At 46.1% G+C, this 19,340-nt stretch overlaps 2 protein-coding genes across 15 annotated transcripts in view; both read right to left on the bottom strand.

Annotated features, from left to right (window-relative positions):
* Positions 1–1,701: 1,701 nt before the first annotated feature.
* On the bottom strand, positions 1,702–13,724 carry LOC118779362 (SH3 and cysteine-rich domain-containing protein 3-like). 3 transcript variants are annotated; one of them, XM_036531426.1, is made up of 13 exons: positions 13,560–13,724; positions 12,796–12,910; positions 10,897–10,975; positions 8,481–8,637; positions 7,926–8,023; positions 5,915–5,996; positions 5,694–5,791; positions 4,934–5,003; positions 4,604–4,653; positions 4,235–4,338; positions 3,935–3,986; positions 3,492–3,629; positions 1,702–3,155 (listed from the first exon to the last, which is right to left on the bottom strand). In XM_036531426.1, exons 2-13 carry the CDS (start codon positions 12,810–12,812, stop codon positions 3,057–3,059), a joined length of 1,044 nt encoding a protein of 347 aa, XP_036387319.1. In that variant the 5' UTR covers positions 12,813–12,910; positions 13,560–13,724; the 3' UTR covers positions 1,702–3,056. The 3 variants fall into 3 exon arrangements, with proteins under 3 accessions (XP_036387319.1, XP_036387318.1, XP_036387320.1); XM_036531425.1 differs by having other exon boundaries at positions 12,796–12,874; XM_036531427.1 differs by having other exon boundaries at positions 12,796–12,874; positions 13,592–13,724.
* Positions 13,725–15,225: 1,501 nt separating this feature from the next.
* Positions 15,226–19,340, bottom strand: part of LOC118778748 (R3H domain-containing protein 2) — a 56,324-nt gene continuing 52,209 nt past the window's right edge. For 6 of the 12 annotated variants that reach the window (XM_036530420.1, XM_036530424.1, XM_036530429.1 and 3 more), the window contains 6 exons: positions 18,467–18,567; positions 17,629–17,801; positions 17,118–17,259; positions 16,482–16,576; positions 15,991–16,075; positions 15,226–15,752 (listed from right to left, as the gene is read on the bottom strand). In XM_036530420.1, coding sequence (XP_036386313.1) covers positions 15,397–15,752; positions 15,991–16,075; positions 16,482–16,576; positions 17,118–17,259; positions 17,629–17,801; positions 18,467–18,567 — 952 coding nt within the window. In that variant the 3' untranslated portion in view covers positions 15,226–15,396. The remainder of the gene's footprint in view (positions 15,753–15,990; positions 16,076–16,481; positions 16,577–17,117; positions 17,260–17,628; positions 17,802–18,466; positions 18,568–19,340) is intronic. The other 6 variants (XM_036530425.1, XM_036530426.1, XM_036530430.1 and 3 more) reach the window with 3 other exon arrangements.

The following is a 19,340-nucleotide window of genomic DNA, read 5'->3' as shown; positions in this document are numbered from 1 at the left end:
GAGGGGAAGTGACCCGTTTCTGAAAGGGTGCTTCTGTCCTCCAGTCAAGCAGCTATCTGTGTCAACTTCCTGCCCATTTCTGACAGTCAACAGGGATGGGAAGAAGGGGTTTTGAATATGAGTTCACTTTGTATTCCGCTGCGCTCTCTGTCAGCGGATGTGGGTGTGTACGTGTGTTCCTGTCTACTTCCAAACAACAGAGTTAATAGATGTGAATGATAACGTTGCTGCGCATACCAAAACTTCATGTCAGGTCTATTTGCTCCTTAAGACTAGTGAGAGCCCAGATGAAATCATGCTTACATCAACATAGTCCATACAGTAGCCGTAGCCCAGTTGCCAATGACAGGACAGACTGAGAGAGAAAGGGCTAGGCCACCTGTTTCTGTCCATCCCCACTCAGCACTTCATTAAAACCGGAGCCAGTCACTCCTGGGAGAAGCAGCATTCTGTCACCCGGACACTCACACTCTCAGTTCACTCCATAAAGGGGCAGAGACAGTCCTTCAAATCAGTCATAGAAAATTCTATTTAAATCCTTAGAACTGAGCAGACTAAACAGTACAGGGACTTTGGTCGAAATATCCAGCTCACTGATGCACCTCACACATCACAAAACTTTTGACATCAGTGGTAAAACAAAATGTGTCCATAGCATTGAAGAAATCAGTCGCCACATAATAAATCACAATCTTATAAATCAATTCATTTGCATGCACATGGGAAAAATAGGCCAGCTTAGAAGGGAAGTTACCTAAGAATTGTGCCCTTCAGAACCTTGGTGGCGACCTGTATAGGACTCATGAGAGTGAAGACAATGCCAGTACCTTTGTAGACGTCCAATTAAATTACAGTACATATGTTATGCTTGTAGAGCAGACACACCTAACAGACCTGTGCACATCATAGTCTACCTGGGAACTGAATCTATATCCACAGTCCACTGCTCCAATACACGCCTTGTGTGCCCTGTTCCTTCGACTGGACATTGAGGAATTTCTCCACAGGACCAATGGATTACATGCACTTAAAAAGCAAATCAACAGGGAAAACATCTGCACTAATAACAGCTCAAACTTTTCAGGGTGCATCAAAACTGATGCAGATTTCTAATGAGGGGGAAAAAAACAGGTCCCACTCCTTGTGAAATAAGCATAAAAACAGGTTCCATCTCCTTTTGATATGGGGAGGGTGAGCTTACTTCCTGTATGTTAACTTACTGTTACAAAACTTACAAAACTTTTATCCTTATCCACACTCAGAAAGCAAAGCATCATCAGGCCATTGCCTTTGATTTGTGCTGCAGACCATGCTGAAGAGCCCCGGACATGGGCAGGGTCGTTCTGCTGCGGCCACAGGGCAGACGCATGCGTAACCGGTCTGAGGTTTGAGAGTCCAGAGCCAGGGCTTGGTCCGTGCCATCCAAGCACCGTGAGAGCGGATGTCCCATTGGACCCAGTTGTTTAGTTGCCTCACGCCAACTCAAACTTTAGGAATGAATATGTGAACTCAGGGCTTGACTGGCTAGTGTAACGCATTTCGGAAGGGTGTCTGTGTGGTGATCGCTGGCCCCCTCTGCGCTGCATGCACAGCGGTGGCAGGAGCAGGGTCGGGGGGGGCACGGGGGGTGACAGCAGTCGCTCATGTGGCTGTATGCTGGTCGAAGCTCACGAAATGCAACAAGAAACGTATGGCAAAAGAAAAGCAGTTTTTATTGCGGGTTGAGGCCCAGGTCTCAGCCAGAGCAGCGGTACAGTAACACAAACACACCGGAGCAGCAACAGCGCAGCGCAGGGCCGGAGCATCACAGCACTGCAGATCCCCGTCTCTGCCTCGGGACTCTTCCTCCTCCTCCTCCTCCGGCTTTGTACATAAGGCACTTGGTTCAGTCACAGGCAAACCCCGCACTTCTAACACTACATTTCTAACATGTCTGAGCCTCCGGAGGTGAAACAGTGTTTGTGACAGCAAGAACAAACACACAGCAAATGTGGCAAATAAATACAGGATTATGTAAAGTGGATGAACCAAATCCAGAACCCAGAAGATGAATACTTATTGGTAGTCACCGGCTTTTGTTCCGTTATTGGCAGGGTGGCATTCGGGACAGAGAGGGGAGCCAGAGCATTGCGGGCAAAGCGCACACACACACACACACACACACACACACACACACACACATACACAGACTAGGGAATACAGACATGTTCACATAAGAAGGAAAACTTCACCCTCATATAAGATCATTCTCAGAACAGCACATGTCATGTCGTTAATGAACATAACAGATCTCCAATTAAGACAGCTCATTTGTCACTTGGCATTAATTAAGAGCCAGACATCCAATCCAATCATATTTGTGTCACTGAGATGCGTTAGCGCCGAGGCTTGGGCTGTCTTGACAGCGCTGCTGTGTGTGCGTCTGCGCTCTTGCTAGTGAACAGGGGGAGCTGGAGCAGGGAGCACTGTCAGAGAGCCGCCCGGTTTCTGCGCCCTTTGATGAGGTGGTTAAAAAAAGAAGTGTGCCCTGACCTCCTCCGCCGCCCCCCCCGGAACACGCCATACAGGGCGAGTGCTCACACTCACACACACACACACACACACACACACACACACGCAAGCGCAACTCCTTCACACAGCCGCAGGAAGAGGCGGGGCTGGGCAAACGCTTCCCAGAGCTGCACGCCTGCATTCAGATCAGCGATGGAGTGGAAAGCCTTTACACAGTTCATTTGCGACAGTGATATTCGTTTGGTTTGTTTGGGTTCGTCGGTGCTGCACACGAAGCACGAATGTGCTTGACTCGTCCATCGATGCTGTCATTTCAAAACTGAGCATCAATCCAATCTCATTAGCCCAGATCAGATAAGTGTGTGTGCATTCCCTAAGTAATAAGCGGATGGCGGTTAAATTTACTGAGCATGTGGACATTAAAGGCAAACGTTCAGTGGTGTATTACCAGTTTTATAATAAATCTGAATTTGCTCTGCAGTTCTAGTCATGGTTAGGAAAGTTGCAGATCTGACGATGCAAATTTGGTTCTGGTCCAGACAGGCTCAGATCTCCTGGAGCAGGTCAGCTGGGAAGAAGCCCAGCTTGCGTCCAGTGCTGACCTTCAGGTACCCATTCACCTCCTCTCCCTTCTTCACTACAATCTGCAATGGTGGGGGGATGGGGGGAGCGTGGTCATTGAAGGTGGCACATACTGAGTGACACATTGCACATTTGATTCACTGTATCACATTGCAATTGTATCACACTAAATCATATCAGACTAAATAAAATTACAGGGTGCATTTCAAACTTTTTGGACAGGATGTGCTCTTGGTTGATGATTTATTGGTTACATGGACAAATTCGCCTTATATGCTTTTAAACTTGCCTTGCACATAAACACATACATGCATGCATATGCAGTATATCTGAATATACATACTGAAGACTGTCTTAGGTTTCCTGATCACACCTGATGGCCTGAACACTGTACTGACCTGGTCTTTCTTCAGGGTGATCTGTCCCATCTCTCTGTTCCCCACAAAGGAGCGCGTCACCTTGAACACCCGCTCGCCAGCGCGCACTCTGATGATGTAATTGGCTGGCAGGAAGCCGGCCTTCTCGCCAATCTTACCCTGAATCAGACGCCAGACACAGATTGGGCAAACACAGCGACAGCTGTTACCGAAACGGAAAGCCAACAGCACTCACATCTGCCACACTGACCTGAGGTCAATGACACTGAGGTGAGAAGAGACACACGGATGAAATAAGCAGTCATCGTAAAAATTAATTAGTCCTCATCCATCGGTGACATACACAAATGACAATGACACAATAGACACGGCCTTGACGTCATGGAGTCACAGGACCTTGAGATGGTGCTGGTCAACTGCTCCAACTGGGTGTGTTCTGCAACATGCATATAGCGAAGACTTACCCTCCACCACTCCTCGTTAGAGTCATCAATTACTGTGATCCGGTCCCCTGGACTGAAAAACAAACACAGATATGCGCGCACACGCACGCACGCACATGCACACATTATTTAAATCCTATACAGATCAGACAGTAAAAGAGCAATGCAAAGAGAAAGGCAGGAAAACTGTCTGCCCTAAAAATACAACAGGTGAAATGTTTAAATATTGACAGTCCTAAAGATTTCCAGGTACTTGATTGCAGACAGACACAGAGAGGTAGGTATACAAGCAGAGTGATGGGAAAGGAGATAAGGACTCACTGGAGGTCCAGGTCATCTTTCTCCACGGCCTTGAAGCGGTACAGAGCCAGATAGTAGTGTGACTGCGAGAACACTCCAAGCTTCCCAGGCTGGGGTTTCTTATTCTGACACATCCAAATTATTTATAGATAGCATTACTATCGTCATCATCGGCATCACCATCACCATAAAAATGATCATACAGTATGATTCATTGACAGGATCATCGCTGTCACCATAAACGTGATCACAGTCATCACAAATATCAGCAGTGCCATAATGATAATCACTGTTATCACCATCACCATCATCATCAGCACTGTCATAATAACCATCATCCGTTGCGCTTTCCCCGTCAAGCTGCAATTTTCATGTCGGCATCCCTCTCACCTTGTCATCAGCAGTAGCTTTGTCTCCTTTCTTGTCCCCCTCAGGGTTTGCTGGGAAAACGCAAGACGCAAGTAACACGAGTCATTACAAGGTGCAATCATGCTGAGGTGAGACTCTTCATACACATGCCATGTGGCAGCCCCGGGTTCAGCATAAACACAGAACTCTTCTCACTTATTTAAAGAAGACTTGGGAACACCATCCCCAATTCATTCACTCAGAGGGGATGGCTCGCTATCTGAGCCAACCTGCATGTTCAGTTACGTCTATCTGCACTCAATCGTTCATGAGTAACAATACCCTTGGATTCAAAGTCGCACCCTCACTCACCGCCCTCCCCTCCCCCTTCCTCAGGTTTGGGCTGTTGGGCTTCCTCCTCCTCCATCATCATCATCATCATCTACCAGGGAGAGGAAAGACAGAGTGTCACAGCAGTTAAGCCAGTCAAAATGAGACATTCAGAAAGAGCTACTTTCTCTCTCTCCTGACAGTTAGATATTAAGAGGAAGAGACCCTTAAAAAGAGGGGCATTATGTGAGCACTTCCACCTGATTCTACTGCAGAATGCACGGCACAGACAGCTGGCAGGCACCCGAGCAGTCCAGCAGAGGGCTCTAGTCTCTTCAGTTCAGCTCCAGGCAGGACTTAGACCTGTCACTGATCACCACGAATGCCACTGCCGCATAAACTTACAGTGGACACACTTTTCTGTTTTCATTTTTACTATATTCCACATTTTAGAATAATAGTAAAATCATCAAAACTATGAAATAACACAAATGGAATTATGCAGTGACCAAAAAAAAATGTTAGAAACAAATCAAAACTATCTTACATTTTAGATTCTTCAAAATAACCAAAATATTTTTTTTTAAATGAAAGATTTTGTTGGATAGAAATTTGTGCATAGGCAGCAACTTCATTATTTATATCTGTCTAAATTTCACGCATTTAAGCACAAGTCTTTAGATCAAAATGTCTTTGATTGCATGTTTTCCCATTATCTTAATCAGGTGTGCCCAGACCTTTGACTGGCACTGCATCTTCATTGCAACCAAGCACAGCCCCCTCCCGGCCAAGCCACACTCACATTCTTCTTGTCCTCGGATCCCTTCTTGCGCTCCTTATTGGCCATGATGACCCCGACGCGCAGCGTTTCGAACACAGGGTCGGTGCGGTTGGACTGGGCTGCAGAGAGGAGGAGGAGGAGGAGGAGGAGGAGGAGGAGAAGGCAGAGCGGAGGTTAAGGAGAGGACGGCGTCGTTTCCGCTAAACTGGATGAGCTAAGAGCAGGCCGCTGCCATGACTCACAGAAGGGCAGAAGCTCCTTGACGGTGGCGTTCTGCTGACTGCTGTAGAGAGGGGAGCTGTAGGCTCGTCGGAAGCCAGGAGGCTACAATCAGCAGAGATGGAGGGAGAGAGAGGGAGGATGCTTTGACTATACGCTATACAGATCATATTACATTACATTATCTTATCCAGAGTGACTTACATAGGCTACAATTCTTACATGCTATCCATTTATACAGCTGGGCATTTACTGAGGCAATTCTGGGTTAAGTACCTAGTCCAAGGATACAACAGCAGTGCTCCTGCAGGGAACTGAACCAGCAACCTTTCGGTCTATAAGCCCTGCTCCTTACCACTACATCATACTGCTGCCAATAACAGTTGGCCATAACTCCCAGGAATACAGAGTTTCAGAAGTCACACAAAGCTTCTTTAATTCTCTATTCATGAGCACAGGTCATTGTGTCCAAGTTACTAACACCCCCAGATCTGCCTGTGCATGTCCTATGCATAAGGATGAGTATGTGACAGAGCACAAACTCACAGTTCACTTACAGAACCTTGTTCATGCTATGCTAAAACTGAGAAGCACCATGCATTTACATCACAGTGTCAATATCATAGATAATGGCTAGAGTGAGATTTTGGATGACCATATCTGGTGACTAACCAGGTACATACTTCAGTAAATACAATAATTGAAAAGAGTAAACATTCATAGAAAGGAAATGGGACATCCAAATGCACAGAACAAAATGTAGATATAAAAAGTGATACATATTTCACATAGTTATTCAAATCTTAATTTGTTTACATCGGGAGGTGCACTGAGTAATGTCTGAATGAACTGATACCCACAATAAAGTAGATAAATTTGTGTTGTTTTTAACTGTATATTGGACATATATGCTACTTTTTTCATATTTATATGGGTATTTTAATCAAAGCCTTTTTTTAATCAATTGGGCAGATTGTATGTTGATTCACTGCTCTTAAATAAATGGATTGGTTTTTATTGGGAGCACAGTGAAGGTCAGTAAATACACTCATGGCCCAGAACAACTGGATGGTCTCTGACTAAGAGCAGCTGTGTTCAAGCAGTGAACGCCTTTCTCCTGGTCAGCACATTGTTGCAGTTTAGGCAGTCTGCAGTTATTTTAGGTTTCTAGTCTGGTGACAATCTTTGGGAAATACCATCTTTCTGGCTACCCTATCTTGTATATTTTATGAACAAAAACAGTGTGAGTGACAGTGTGAAGTTATTGCTGTCCATCTTGGTGAACCATGTTTTATGTAGCCTTCAGGAATTTTTGATTTTCGTATGAGCAGAGCATCGCTGTATGCGAGTGTCGGTATCAGAAAATGCCGCCCAGGAAGACTTTGAAATGTACCGAACTGGAAGCGTGCACGAGAGCTGTCAGACTGACGCCACGACTCTCTAAATTACCGCCTTGCCACCATGTCACCTTCTTCATCTGTCTCTTTGCCAGCCGAGACACCTACCTCCAACACCATATGGATCCACAGGGATGAGGAGCCAGGTAGACTTGGATTTTGGCTGTCATGTTCTGAGCATCGAATGTCATGTTCTTGAACATTAACCGATTACAGATATTAGCAGCCTGTACATTTTTAGAAAGTATTTTTTGGTAATATTACATGAAAAACTAGGTCTACATTGTTGGCAGTATTTAATGTGTTGTGATAATGATTTACTCATGCCTACGTGTAATGTACGCAAAATACAATATATACGCTATATTAAGCATTTAGAGGTATTGCTAATTTTAGGTATGCTAGATGTGTTGTTTGTGCATCTCCCCAGTAGTGATAACCAGTAGTTCCTGTCACTGCCACCAATTCTATTACAGCACTGCTGTCTCAGTGATGTAGGACTGTAAGACGTACAGCAGCATGAAGCCAGACCTATTTCGTTTGTTTACGCCACCATGTGTACTGTACATTATTAAGACTTTGTGTATCAGGTACACAGCGTGAAGAAGCACACTTGTGTGTCGCTGTTTTTCCTCACAATTTTGCCGAAGCATCTCTGGAACTCCACGTAGGACTGGCACTGGTGGTGGATGTTGGTCTTGCAGTTCTTGCACCTCAGAGCAAACTTGTTATTAACTGAAGGGAGGCATAACAATGGAGAGAGTGAGTGAGTGAATGTGAGATATTGTGTTATCTTTTTATATTTTCTGCTTCTTACTTACGTAGACAAACTTGACATTACTGATGCAAATTAGTGGCACTAATGTAAATTATTGTTCTTGTAACCATGATTTAACAGCACTGTTCATTGCTAAATAATGATAACCATGAATTGTTAAGTAACTATTTTTTTTCTGAATTTGAAATCTGAGAAAGAGGAAGAGGAGAATATGTGACACTGACATAAAATTTTGAATCGGAGAATGTACATTACTGTACCATACAATGTGCTGCATGCGGTCACTAGATGATTAATCTGACTCAGCTCAGCAGTGCACAATATATTGACGTTATTGGTGCATGTCACTGCACTGTGCTGCACTGCACTACCCCACTCTGAGTTGCGTTTTGAATCGGACGGAGCTGAACTCACGGACAATCATGCGCGCGCAGACATCGCAGAACTTGGGCTTCTTGCAGTAGTGGTCCTTGAACTTGTGCGGCTTGTCATTCACCAGCTTGACAGGCTCCGGGGCCGGCGGCTCCTCCTTCTCCTCCTCTTCCACCTCTTCATCGTAGATGAAATACACCTGGAGGGAGAGGGACAGAGTTACGGCCACCCGGGTCAACAACAAATAAAAATACCCGACGACAGAGCATTTGTCCTTTGCGCCTGTGAAGTTTGTCGAGTGGGGGGGGGGGGGCTGAATTTACGCTGCGGACACGGAGGGTGACAGCGGCGATGTGACAGGGAAGGGACGAGCGTGTGGGAGGCAGACAGGCTTAGGTGAGCACACAGCAGTTAAAGATAGGGTGATGTGAGGACATGGTAGATTGAGTGCCTGAGAGAGGCGAGCATGGCATTTGTGCGAGTCCATTACCCTGAAAGACTCTTCATATGAAAGAGGCCCAATCTTCCGTGAGAGGCTTGCAGAGTTTGACAGTCGCTGCTGGAATAGCCTCTCCTGCCGTCTAACAGCGGAATTGGTAGAGGTTTCAGCCTGTTCTCCCGAAACCCTTAGGAGCCTCCAAATTCAGAACGCCCTTCTCCAGCTGCGGACGTTCTATTTTAATTGTCTGAGCACCAATTAGGATTTTTCTCTAGTCTCTTTTCTCATATGCATTTTGGGGATTTTTAATCTCTTCTGTTTTATGAGCCTCAGCAGATTTCACTCTTCCTTCAGATGATATCTTTTGAAGAATTTAGTCGTCTGCGTACCATGATACGCAGCTACAGCTAATATGTTAGCATTTTACTTCACTGATGCGCTATGCACAAACGGCATGATGAACGCTGAAATATTCAACATGGACAAACTCATGTAACTTTCAAACAGTAAGCGACAAATTGGCAAAGGCACTGACATTTTATCTTTGCCTTTCGCTGTTAACTGTTACATTAATAAAATGAATTTGAGATAATCAGAGCAAGTCAGGCATGAATTTATTAGAGAAAGGGTCTGACTGGCAAGAGATTAAAAACATTTCATATCAGGGAAGAACTGTAATGGAACATCCAAGATTTAACTGCAGATTATTCATGAAAATGCATGTCAGATGTGTTAGATGTACTTCAACATTACTTCAACATTGCTTCATGTCACATGCCTCAAAAAAAAAAAAAAAAAAAAACAGCGGCTTTGTCCAGCTGGGACATAAAAAAGGCCATTTAAAATACGCACAGAGGGCAGCTCACCACAATTCCAGACCTCTAGGGTCCAGTACAAGCTTGTGCAGCAAAGTGTTAGACTGAGAATTACATTTCACACTGTCTTAGAAAGGCCAAGGAAACAAGTGGATAAATTGCAAGGTTCCAGACCACTCCAAACCTGGTGGCCCTGGCAACCATTAGATTGTATTGCTGACACTCTCCTATTATCAAAAACAATTGGACACTAACAGATGTCCAAGGTTAATTCATTTGATTTCTAGACATATGATTTAGCAAAAACATATGAATTGATCTCTTTTTTTGACCCAAGTTCAGTTTTTCATTGTTTCTTTGAATGTGTGTCGGTAAGTGAACTATTTGTGCTAACTGTAGGTATTATGGACTGAAGGCAACCTAAATAAATAAATAAATAAATATCAATCTCAACATGGCAATAACAATCTACAGCACCCACAGCAGCAGACACACACCTTACCTGAGGAATCTTCCTCATTCTTCCTCGTGTTTAAAATGGGGGTAACAAAAAGGAGCAATCCTATCGTTGCTGGTAATGCCCTGAGCATCAGCTCATCTTCTCTGAATCCAAAGCTCTCTTACTCTTTCTCTCACCTGTCCATCTTTCTTTCTGTCTCTCGGTCTATTTCCATCCTCCCTCAGACCAAATTCCTCCATCGAGACTGCCAGTCTTAATTTGTATTAATTACCTCGCTCCCTCCCCAAGTCCCTCAATTTTACACACACACACACACACACACACACACACACACAGAGGGAGAAACAGACACCCACACACACAGCCACACTCTCTCTCTCACACACACACATACACACACTCCAGCAGTCACAGCTCGGGAATTAGGAGGCTCTTAAAATAGCCCCGAACAGAGACACATAAAACTCTCAGCTGCAACTAATGGGAAGAGTCTATGCTGCGCATTATATTTAGGAGCGGTGTCAGTCACTGAGCCCTGCCAAACTGGACTAAAGCTCAACGCCGTGTGCGTGTGTGTGTGTGTGTGTGTGTGTGAGAAACACACTTTGACACCATGGCTTCACTTTGATTCTGGTACGGGTCTAAATGGGTATCCAATCACGCCTGACCTCCGGTTCATTTCTGCTGTTCACGCGGCCATCTGCAGGGAGCGCTGCCGATTGGTCGAGATCTGGGGTGACTCACCGTGTTGTCCTCCTCCTTCACGACATTGTCTGGGGCTGGTGGGTTGTCATGGATATCCAGGGAATCCTTATCATCCAGCCTGCAATATCCCGATATATCAGAGCGTGCGCAAGCAAGACAGGGAGAGAGGCAGGTGAGCTTAGCATCACAATTGTATACAGACAATCCTATGCACATTCAGGACAGGGTACACACCCATAACCTCTCAGCATAACACCAACACAGTCCAGACACAGAGGCCGACTTCTCAAACCGTTTAATTTATTTGAGTTAAATTAGATATCATCTTGTTGCATCTGGGAGCAACCAGATCTTGTCCTGATGGAAACAGCCTTCACTACAACTGAAAATTATATTAGAAATACAGCGGATACTCTTTAAACTCTTGAAACCTAATATAAGCTGTTGAAATAATCAGAAAAACACTCAGAGCCCAACCAGGGCACACACAAAAGGCAATTACTGTTTATATTGTAGCTTACAGTTACATAGACAGCCTATTGCCTAGTAGTATATGCATTGTGCTATCCTTGTACAACAAGGACGACAAACCTCAAATTTTCATTCCCTGCTTAAAACTGAATCATCCACACTTACATATACCCTACCAAGCTAAAGCGGATATAACTGAACTAATAAAACCTACTGACTCTTGACAGAGTCTGTGTATTGTAATATCATCTCAGATATTGCGTCTGTGTATTTAAATGGCTGCGTGCGTCTCGTCATGACGCGCTCTGTCACTGCATCATTGACCTTCTTTTTCCACTCCTCTTCACGCTGCAGCTACGATGATTTTCCACTGCTTTCGAGCAATAAAGCTCTGTTGACAGCTCCTTTGTTAAAACCCTAAGTCAATTTTGATTTACTATTTTTACTCTGTGCCTAAACACTCTGGAAGATGTCCTGAATGAAGGCATCTGCCAAAAAATACACAGACGGGCAGACAGGCACAGACAGACAGATGTTTGGACTAATGACAAGCCATCCCCGCTACATGGAGCTATCTGAGCAGGCTGTGTCCTGCTTTGTTTTACCGGACATTCTGTCAGCTGCCACTCACAGTCCCAATACGGTTGCACACTTGGCCTAGAATGCGTGACTCTCCTTGTCAAAGCATGTCATGCATTTTCCCTTGAAATGAACAGAAAGGTGAGGGCTGCCACACACAGCATGGGCACCAAAATTACTAATGTTTAAGTCCTTTTTTTTTCCTTTTCCTCTTCCATTTTATCCCAGCCTGTGGCCATCAGCTACATAAAGCACTGTACTGTAGGCTAGTTTAAATATCTTTGATACAGGATTCACTCTAGAGAAAACCATATCATAAAGACAAGGGCAAGCACTTCCTTTAGCAGATGATTGGCTCTGAGCAAAATTAGAAGAACAACTAGCACATCAATAAGCCTAAGCAAGGCCCTGATCCTGTGTGCTACCCTGCGAGCCTTAAGCCTTGGACCAATGGGATGGGATCAGGAACAATTAAGACCAAACATACAGCCATACAACCAGAACTAACATGCATTACAAGAAACAAAGACAGTGCCTGCGGACGAGGCAATTTAGCTCTACCACCAGGACACCAAGAGGAAGGTGCAGGCTCAGACAGACCAACCAGCTCAGAGGTGACATCTATAACATGGAAGATACAGCCATTTAAAGAGGTGGAAAATGGTTCGGAGGCAGCACGGCCGGTACAGCCTCAGCAGATGGGAAAGTGGAGCTCCGCAACACCATGATCACCGCTGGGGGAAACATTGCCATGGGCAGGGTGCAGTGCTGGCAGGCTTATCCCTCCTAGTCCTTCGTCAGCCAGTGTAGTGGAGACAGACACACACACACACACACACACACACACACACACACACACACACACAAACAGTGGGAGAGGGGACTCACTGGTCATACTGGGCCATGGTTCACTGTGATCTCTCCACTGCCTTCCAACACAGTCGTCTCCTCAGTTTAGTACAGGGCTCTGTGGGGACAGGAAAACTGCAGCTGCCCATACCCTCTGTAGGATTAGCACTACTATGGTTATCTCTGACAATATTTATTACTGCATGAACATACAAATTGCTCCTGCTTCATTGGTTACTGTTGTTAACATTTTTATCCTTAATGAACAATACTCTCAATGGCCAAAGTAGGCTTTCTTTTCCACATTAAAAAAAAAAGCCCTAACAGTGAGTCTGATGTTCAAAGATTGCCAAAAGGTATGAGACATTCACAAATCCCTGAAGAGACAGTTACAGGACACGCTACAGTGTGGAAAAAACATGCCAAATCCGATCTGGAGGAGGTTATTTCCATCTCCACAACCCACACACAAACTTACAGATTCACAAACTGGCATCTATTCTGGGGGTAGCAACTCGATCTCCTCGGGGTTAAAAATGGAGCGATTCTGGCACAGCACAGAGGAAAAACTACTCCGTCTCATCGTACACATCGTAGAACTTACCATCTCCTGGCAACGCCAGCCATTGAGAAGTTAATCTTCAAAGAATCACTGTCAGGTAATACAAACTCCCCATTGAACTTAAATCTGACAGTCATACTATCTGAGAATTGAACACAAAATCTCAGGCAGACACACAGACATGGACATAGATATGTGCATGCATTAGTTCTCAGCACAGCACACAGTTACAGTGACTGACCGAAACACTTCTCAATGGCTCCAGTTCCTCACCAGGTTACTACTTCTCTGAGGGCCAGTTCAGGAATGGTCCACAGAGCCTGAAACACCCACTGATCAACGCTGCTGGACTGTTTTTTTTTTTTTTCTAACCACTTTGCGGCCCCTTTGTTTGGTCCTTTTACGTAGTTCGCTTTCCAGAAGGAGACCCAACAGGTGGGGGATTGACTGTGCAATGCGTCCCAACGTGTGTGCGTGTGTGTCAGTGTGAGCGTTCGGGACAGCTGGCTCCCAGAGTGCCGCACAGCTGACGGAGAGAAATCAGACACCCGCCCAGTTTCCTTTCCCTGACAGCGCAGTCACCCCAACCCATACACGCAGTCTCTTCCTCACCATCATCATCATCATCAGAGCACAATCGGCTACATCACCCTCACAGTCAAACATCACTACCACACAGTGCTGTCACACATTATGAAGGCTGGCTTTACCATCGTCACAGCTGGTGTCATAATTATGACAAAGACGAATGGCACTTTACAGGAGAAAAAAAAAAAAAAAAAAGTGAAAAACATTCTCGTAACAGCCACGCGGCCTCATCGAGTTCTGCGTGATTAGCGCAGAACGCAACGTGATGCCAGATCTCCAGTCAGCCTTCAGAACACCTCTTCCACTGCAGCCTACCAGCTTTCCACTGAAGCTTCTTCCATCAGCCTGTCTGGGTTCACCCGTAAAGACGACGTGCGCACACCAAGACATCAGAGATCCACACAAAGGGGTTTTCTCCTCTTTTATATTTTTAAAAACAAACAAAAAATAACAGATTAAATAAAATTTACAGTAGACATATGCAATCATTGTGCACTTTTTAAATACTTCTGATACGTTCTGCACAGCTGTCAACGAAAAACGCAAACACAATAAGGAGAGGGAGCGAGGAAGGGGAAGATGGAGGGCTGGGAGAGAGGAGGAGAGCAAGGAGAGAAGGATTGAAAATCAGGGAATAAAAGGGGTAGAAACTTATCCACTGGAAAAATCACTGAATATATAGATTTCTTTAAATCCTTACATCACTTATATAAATATATTGAACCAAGAAAAAAAAAAAAAAACATTTCTGTGGAAAAGAAAAAAAAAAAAAAAAAAAACAGCGCAATACAGAAACCCACAACAGCAGTAAGGCAAACAGAAAGCAAGAGAGAGCGAGAAAAAAGAGAGAGAGAGACAGAGAGAGAGCGAGAGAGAAAGAGAGCAAGAGAGAGAAACTGTGCGTATGAAAGACTATAAAAGTATGTGAGAGACCGCAGGAGTGTAAGACAGAAGAAGAGAGAAGTGGAGCGATGGAGGAAAGGAGAGAGCGAGGAGGAGGAGGAGGAGGAGGAGGGAAAGGGGAGGAGATAGAGACGGTTAGGAGGAGCTGGGCGGGCTGGAGAAGAGAGCGCAGGAGGGGAGGAGAGAAGGTAAAGGATCGACTGAGGCTGACTGTCCAGTGTGTCCTTGTGTGTGCTACACGACCCCGTTGTGTGTCCGTGTGTGTGAGAGTGTGTGTGCGCAACAGTTTGCACGCACACACACACCAGCAATAACACACATGCTTACGTGTCTTGTGTGCTCTTCAGATATAAACAAAAAAGGCAAATTAATCAAGAACAAAAAAAAATAATTTCTTGTTGGAGAACCCCCCCCCCCAGTCCCCAGTCCCCAGTCCCCAGTCCCCAGTCTGGGATCATCTCCTCCCGTTTTATTCGACTCTTTGTCTCGTCTTCTTTTCCCTCTCCAGGCTTTGAACCAGTCCCTTCTTCAGCCTTTGGGCTTCTCCGCCTGTCTCTCTCTCCCTCTCTTCCCCCCTCCCTCTCTCCTCACTGGGAGCTCGCCCTCTCCAGAATGCGCAGGTCATAGTTCTTTTTGGCGGCCCTCAGCTTGAAGAGGCTGGCGCCGCTGTTGTTGAGTTTGAAGGAAGCGCTCTGTGCGGCCATGGTGCTGGGGAACACCGCCACCACCGTGTAGAGGTGCGCGGGGTCGCTGCCGTCGTTCTTGGCCCCGCCCCCTGCCATGCCGGCCGCCGGGCCGCTCCCTGCGCTGCCCCGCCCCGTCTGGGCGTCCTTCAGCCACTGGATCTTGGCGCCGCACAGCGACAGCTGGTTGAAGAGCTTCTCTGCTTCGGGGCGCGAGATGCCCTCGGGCAGGTCTGTCACCTCCAGCACGCGGCTCACCACTGCAGGGGGGGGGCAGACACAGGGTCAACATGAGAGTGTGTGTATGGACTTGTAAGTGTCGGCATGATTACATGCAAGTCAGAGTGGAAGGAAAAAAGGAAACCCATACTTAGGCGTTCATAGCTGAAATGGTGATCATTAGCTTGACAGTGTGTGGGTAGGATTTCCCCTCATATACCGTGCTATGGCTACCTGCCTAGCACCTGTGAAAACGCCTGTTCTGTAGCAGAGCCTTACCCACATCGGTGGTGCCCAGGTCTGTGGAAGCCGACTTCAGCGTCTGTCTCTTTCCCCGTGCCCCGGGTTTCATTCCCCCTTGGCCCTAGGACACATCAGCAGCAGAACTTACATTTACACTTTACATCTCTCATCAAATATTTAATGTCAGTGTGTCAAAGGAAATGCATACAAAACCAATAGGGCAGAAAGAAGTACAGAACATAGAGTTTAATGCTATTCTGGGACCAGGGGGCCGTGGGAGTCTGTGTTTAAACGTTACAAATACATTTGGAAAAAGAAAAAGACGGAATAATGTGGGGTATAACACTGGATATGGAGGGGATGCGTCTTAGGATTCAGTGACAGTTAGAATTGACAGTATGACTGAGACTGTTCTGAATGAAATGAGAAGGATTCACTGTGACTGAGGCACGAGAGAACACAGCCTGTGAGGCTGAGACACAGACAGGTTCAGCAGAATCGCTGTTCCTGAGTCTGGAGGCACCGACCTGATGGGAGTTGTAGGAGGACTGGCTGTGCATGAGGGGCGGGGGACATAGGCTGTACTGCAGGGGCTGTCCTAGCAGAGAGTAGCGCCCATCCCCTGTGGAGAGGTCAGATACAAGGGGTATACATATACTCACTGTTTACATTTGCATTTATTCATTTGGCAGACACTTTTATCCAAAGTGACTTACAAGTGAGGCAGAGTACAACACAAGCAAAAAGCCACATAAGGAGTCAACAATATTAGAAGCACTGCATGACCAAGTTTCAATAGTTGGCCAGACAAGGTACAAGCTAGCTAGTAAGATACACAAGTGCATATGTGCACATGCGACATCTCACAGGGACACTGACACTGACATGATATCAGTCTCACCGACATCATGACGGCGTCTCTCTGTGACAGCACGTCAAACATCACACTATGACATCATGATGGTGTCTCTCTGTGACGTCACATCACCATCTCAATGTGACATTCTGGGGACTTGCTGTGACATCACGTCGCTGTGTCTGTGACGGCCCCCTGAGCGCGTCTCTGTGACGGCACCGTGAGCGCGTCTCTGTGACGGCACCGTGAGCGCGTCTCTGTGACGGCACCGTGAGCGCGTCTCTCTGACGGCGCGCTGAGCCCGTACCTTGTGCAGGCCCGCCAGGCCGGAGATGTGAGATGAGGGGCAGAGGTCCCAGGCCTGGGCACACGCTGCTCACGCTGCCTGAGGGAGAGGGAGTGGGGGACTGTGTGGGCGAGGCCAGGGGGCTGCTCAGCTGGTTACTGGCCTGAAAGAGAGGGGAAGAAACATGGGTCACTGCCCGGTGCTCGTCTGTCAGGGGTGAAACTGACACAAGCAACAAGGCATCTTACCACGCACCCAAGAGGACGACCCAGAAAAAAAGTCTCACCCTACAAGTCTACTTATTGTGCGCAAACACTGAGAGCTCTGAGAGAAGCATTATTCCTATACCTATATCTAAGTGTTATTCCTATGTCTAAGTGTCAGTGTGCGCCTGCGTGAGTGTATACAATACTGATGGATCTCCATGTGCCAATAAACACGTGTGTGTGTGACAATGACACTGTGTGTGTGTGTGTGTGTGTGTGTGTGTGTGTGTGTGTGTGTGTGTGTGTGTGTGTGTGTGTGTGTGTACCTGTGGGCTGGCATCTGGCTTGTACAGTTCTCCAGGCTTGCTGGCCCTCTGCTCCAGGCTGTAGTACTTGCAGGGGTTCCACTGGACCAGCTGGGGGCTCTGGGTGGGCTGGGGCCCGTTCGGGACACTCAGCTGCATTACCATCACCCCGGGGCCAGGGGGCGGCACACCTGCTGCAATACACAACAGCACAGGCAAACTCAGGACAGCCCTGTCTGAGGAGAGCAAGCTCACACACAGCTGATGCATGTTGGATAATTATGACATCAGATGATGAGAACAGTTACGCCCGTGACTGAAAGTGCACAGGGGTATGCGTTTTCGGTGGAGAGGATGGTTTGATGCTACCTGTTAGATATTTTATGCTACGTTATCAATCATACTGATATTGCCAATGTGCTACTTATTGTCTGCATTGTTACTTCTAAATGCTCCTTAAGCTGCTCTGAATAAGGATATACACAAATAAATGAATTAATCCATTAATTAACCAACGTTCTAAATATATATAAAGACAATTTGGAGAAGTGACCACTCATCATGCTCAAATGTTTGAATGACACACACAAAATACACAAAAAGGACCAAACACACACACAAACAGCTTTTGTCCAAGATGACAGATCAGCTGCAATATTTTTCTTCAGCACTAGATGGACATCTTAATCTTGTTGAAAAGCAGAGGCACTGTTCAACAAGAATACATTAATAAAGATGACAAGTACACGAAGTGCTATCACAAATACAAAAGGGGGACTTATGCAGTGAGGGGAAAAAACTTTCTGTAATATAAATTCTCAGAAATAATGTGAACAGGGGGGAGGGTGTGAACTCTCACCTGAATATTGCTGCTGCATCTGCTGGGGGTTGCACGGTGAGGGAGACTGAGTCATCTGGTACTGCTCGGAGCTGGGGGGCTGCAGATACCCCACGGAGGGACTGAAACACACATCACATCACATTACATTACATTCATTTAGCAGGCGCTCTTACCCAGAGCAGCTTCCAGCACAAAAGAATAGACGCGTATCCGTTTAGGTTGAACGGGCCACAGTGTCAGACCCCATCTAACAACACTCCCAGACCAGTGAGTGTGAGCATAACACCACTCACGCCCTACCACAAGCTAACTTGTGCAATCTGACTAGACAGCCTAGAACCTAAGGGGAGCCGAAATACACAAAGCAGGCAACGTATCACAACCTGTCTATGATACATACGGCACACAAAGGCACCATGTTAGCCCTGAGCCAACCCCTCAACATCGCTTCTCATTTCCCTTTCTGCTCATCAGCTGGTAGGACTGTTAATCACAAGGAAGTCTCAACACTCTCCGTTCCTTCCTGGTCGAGCTAAGGACATCCAGTCACTGTTAAACGGCTGAACAAAGGAGCTCCGGGGACTGAACTCCTGATTCAAACGCTGGAGCACCTTTTCAAAGGACAAAGCTTTCAATGCAAAGTACAAAGTCAGCCATCTTGGGTTTATTCAGTATCGGCTAGAGCTACAATAGCTACATATTAACTTGACAAAATGAGAAGTAGCAGGAGTCTCTTTATTCTGTGACTGCAGAGAACAAAGTCAGTCTGATATTCCATTCAAAATCACTTCATCACTACAGTGCTCTACAACTGAGAGATATCAATATACCGTACTTTGAGAGGCCAGAAAGGTAGTTATCTTCAGATATTGATTAAAAACAATCCCAATCT

Source organism: Megalops cyprinoides, chromosome 6 (genome assembly GCF_013368585.1).
Source record: "Megalops cyprinoides isolate fMegCyp1 chromosome 6, fMegCyp1.pri, whole genome shotgun sequence".
Taxonomy (NCBI): Eukaryota; Metazoa; Chordata; class Actinopteri; order Elopiformes; family Megalopidae; genus Megalops; species Megalops cyprinoides.
This window is presented reverse-complemented; position numbering and strand designations above follow the sequence as displayed.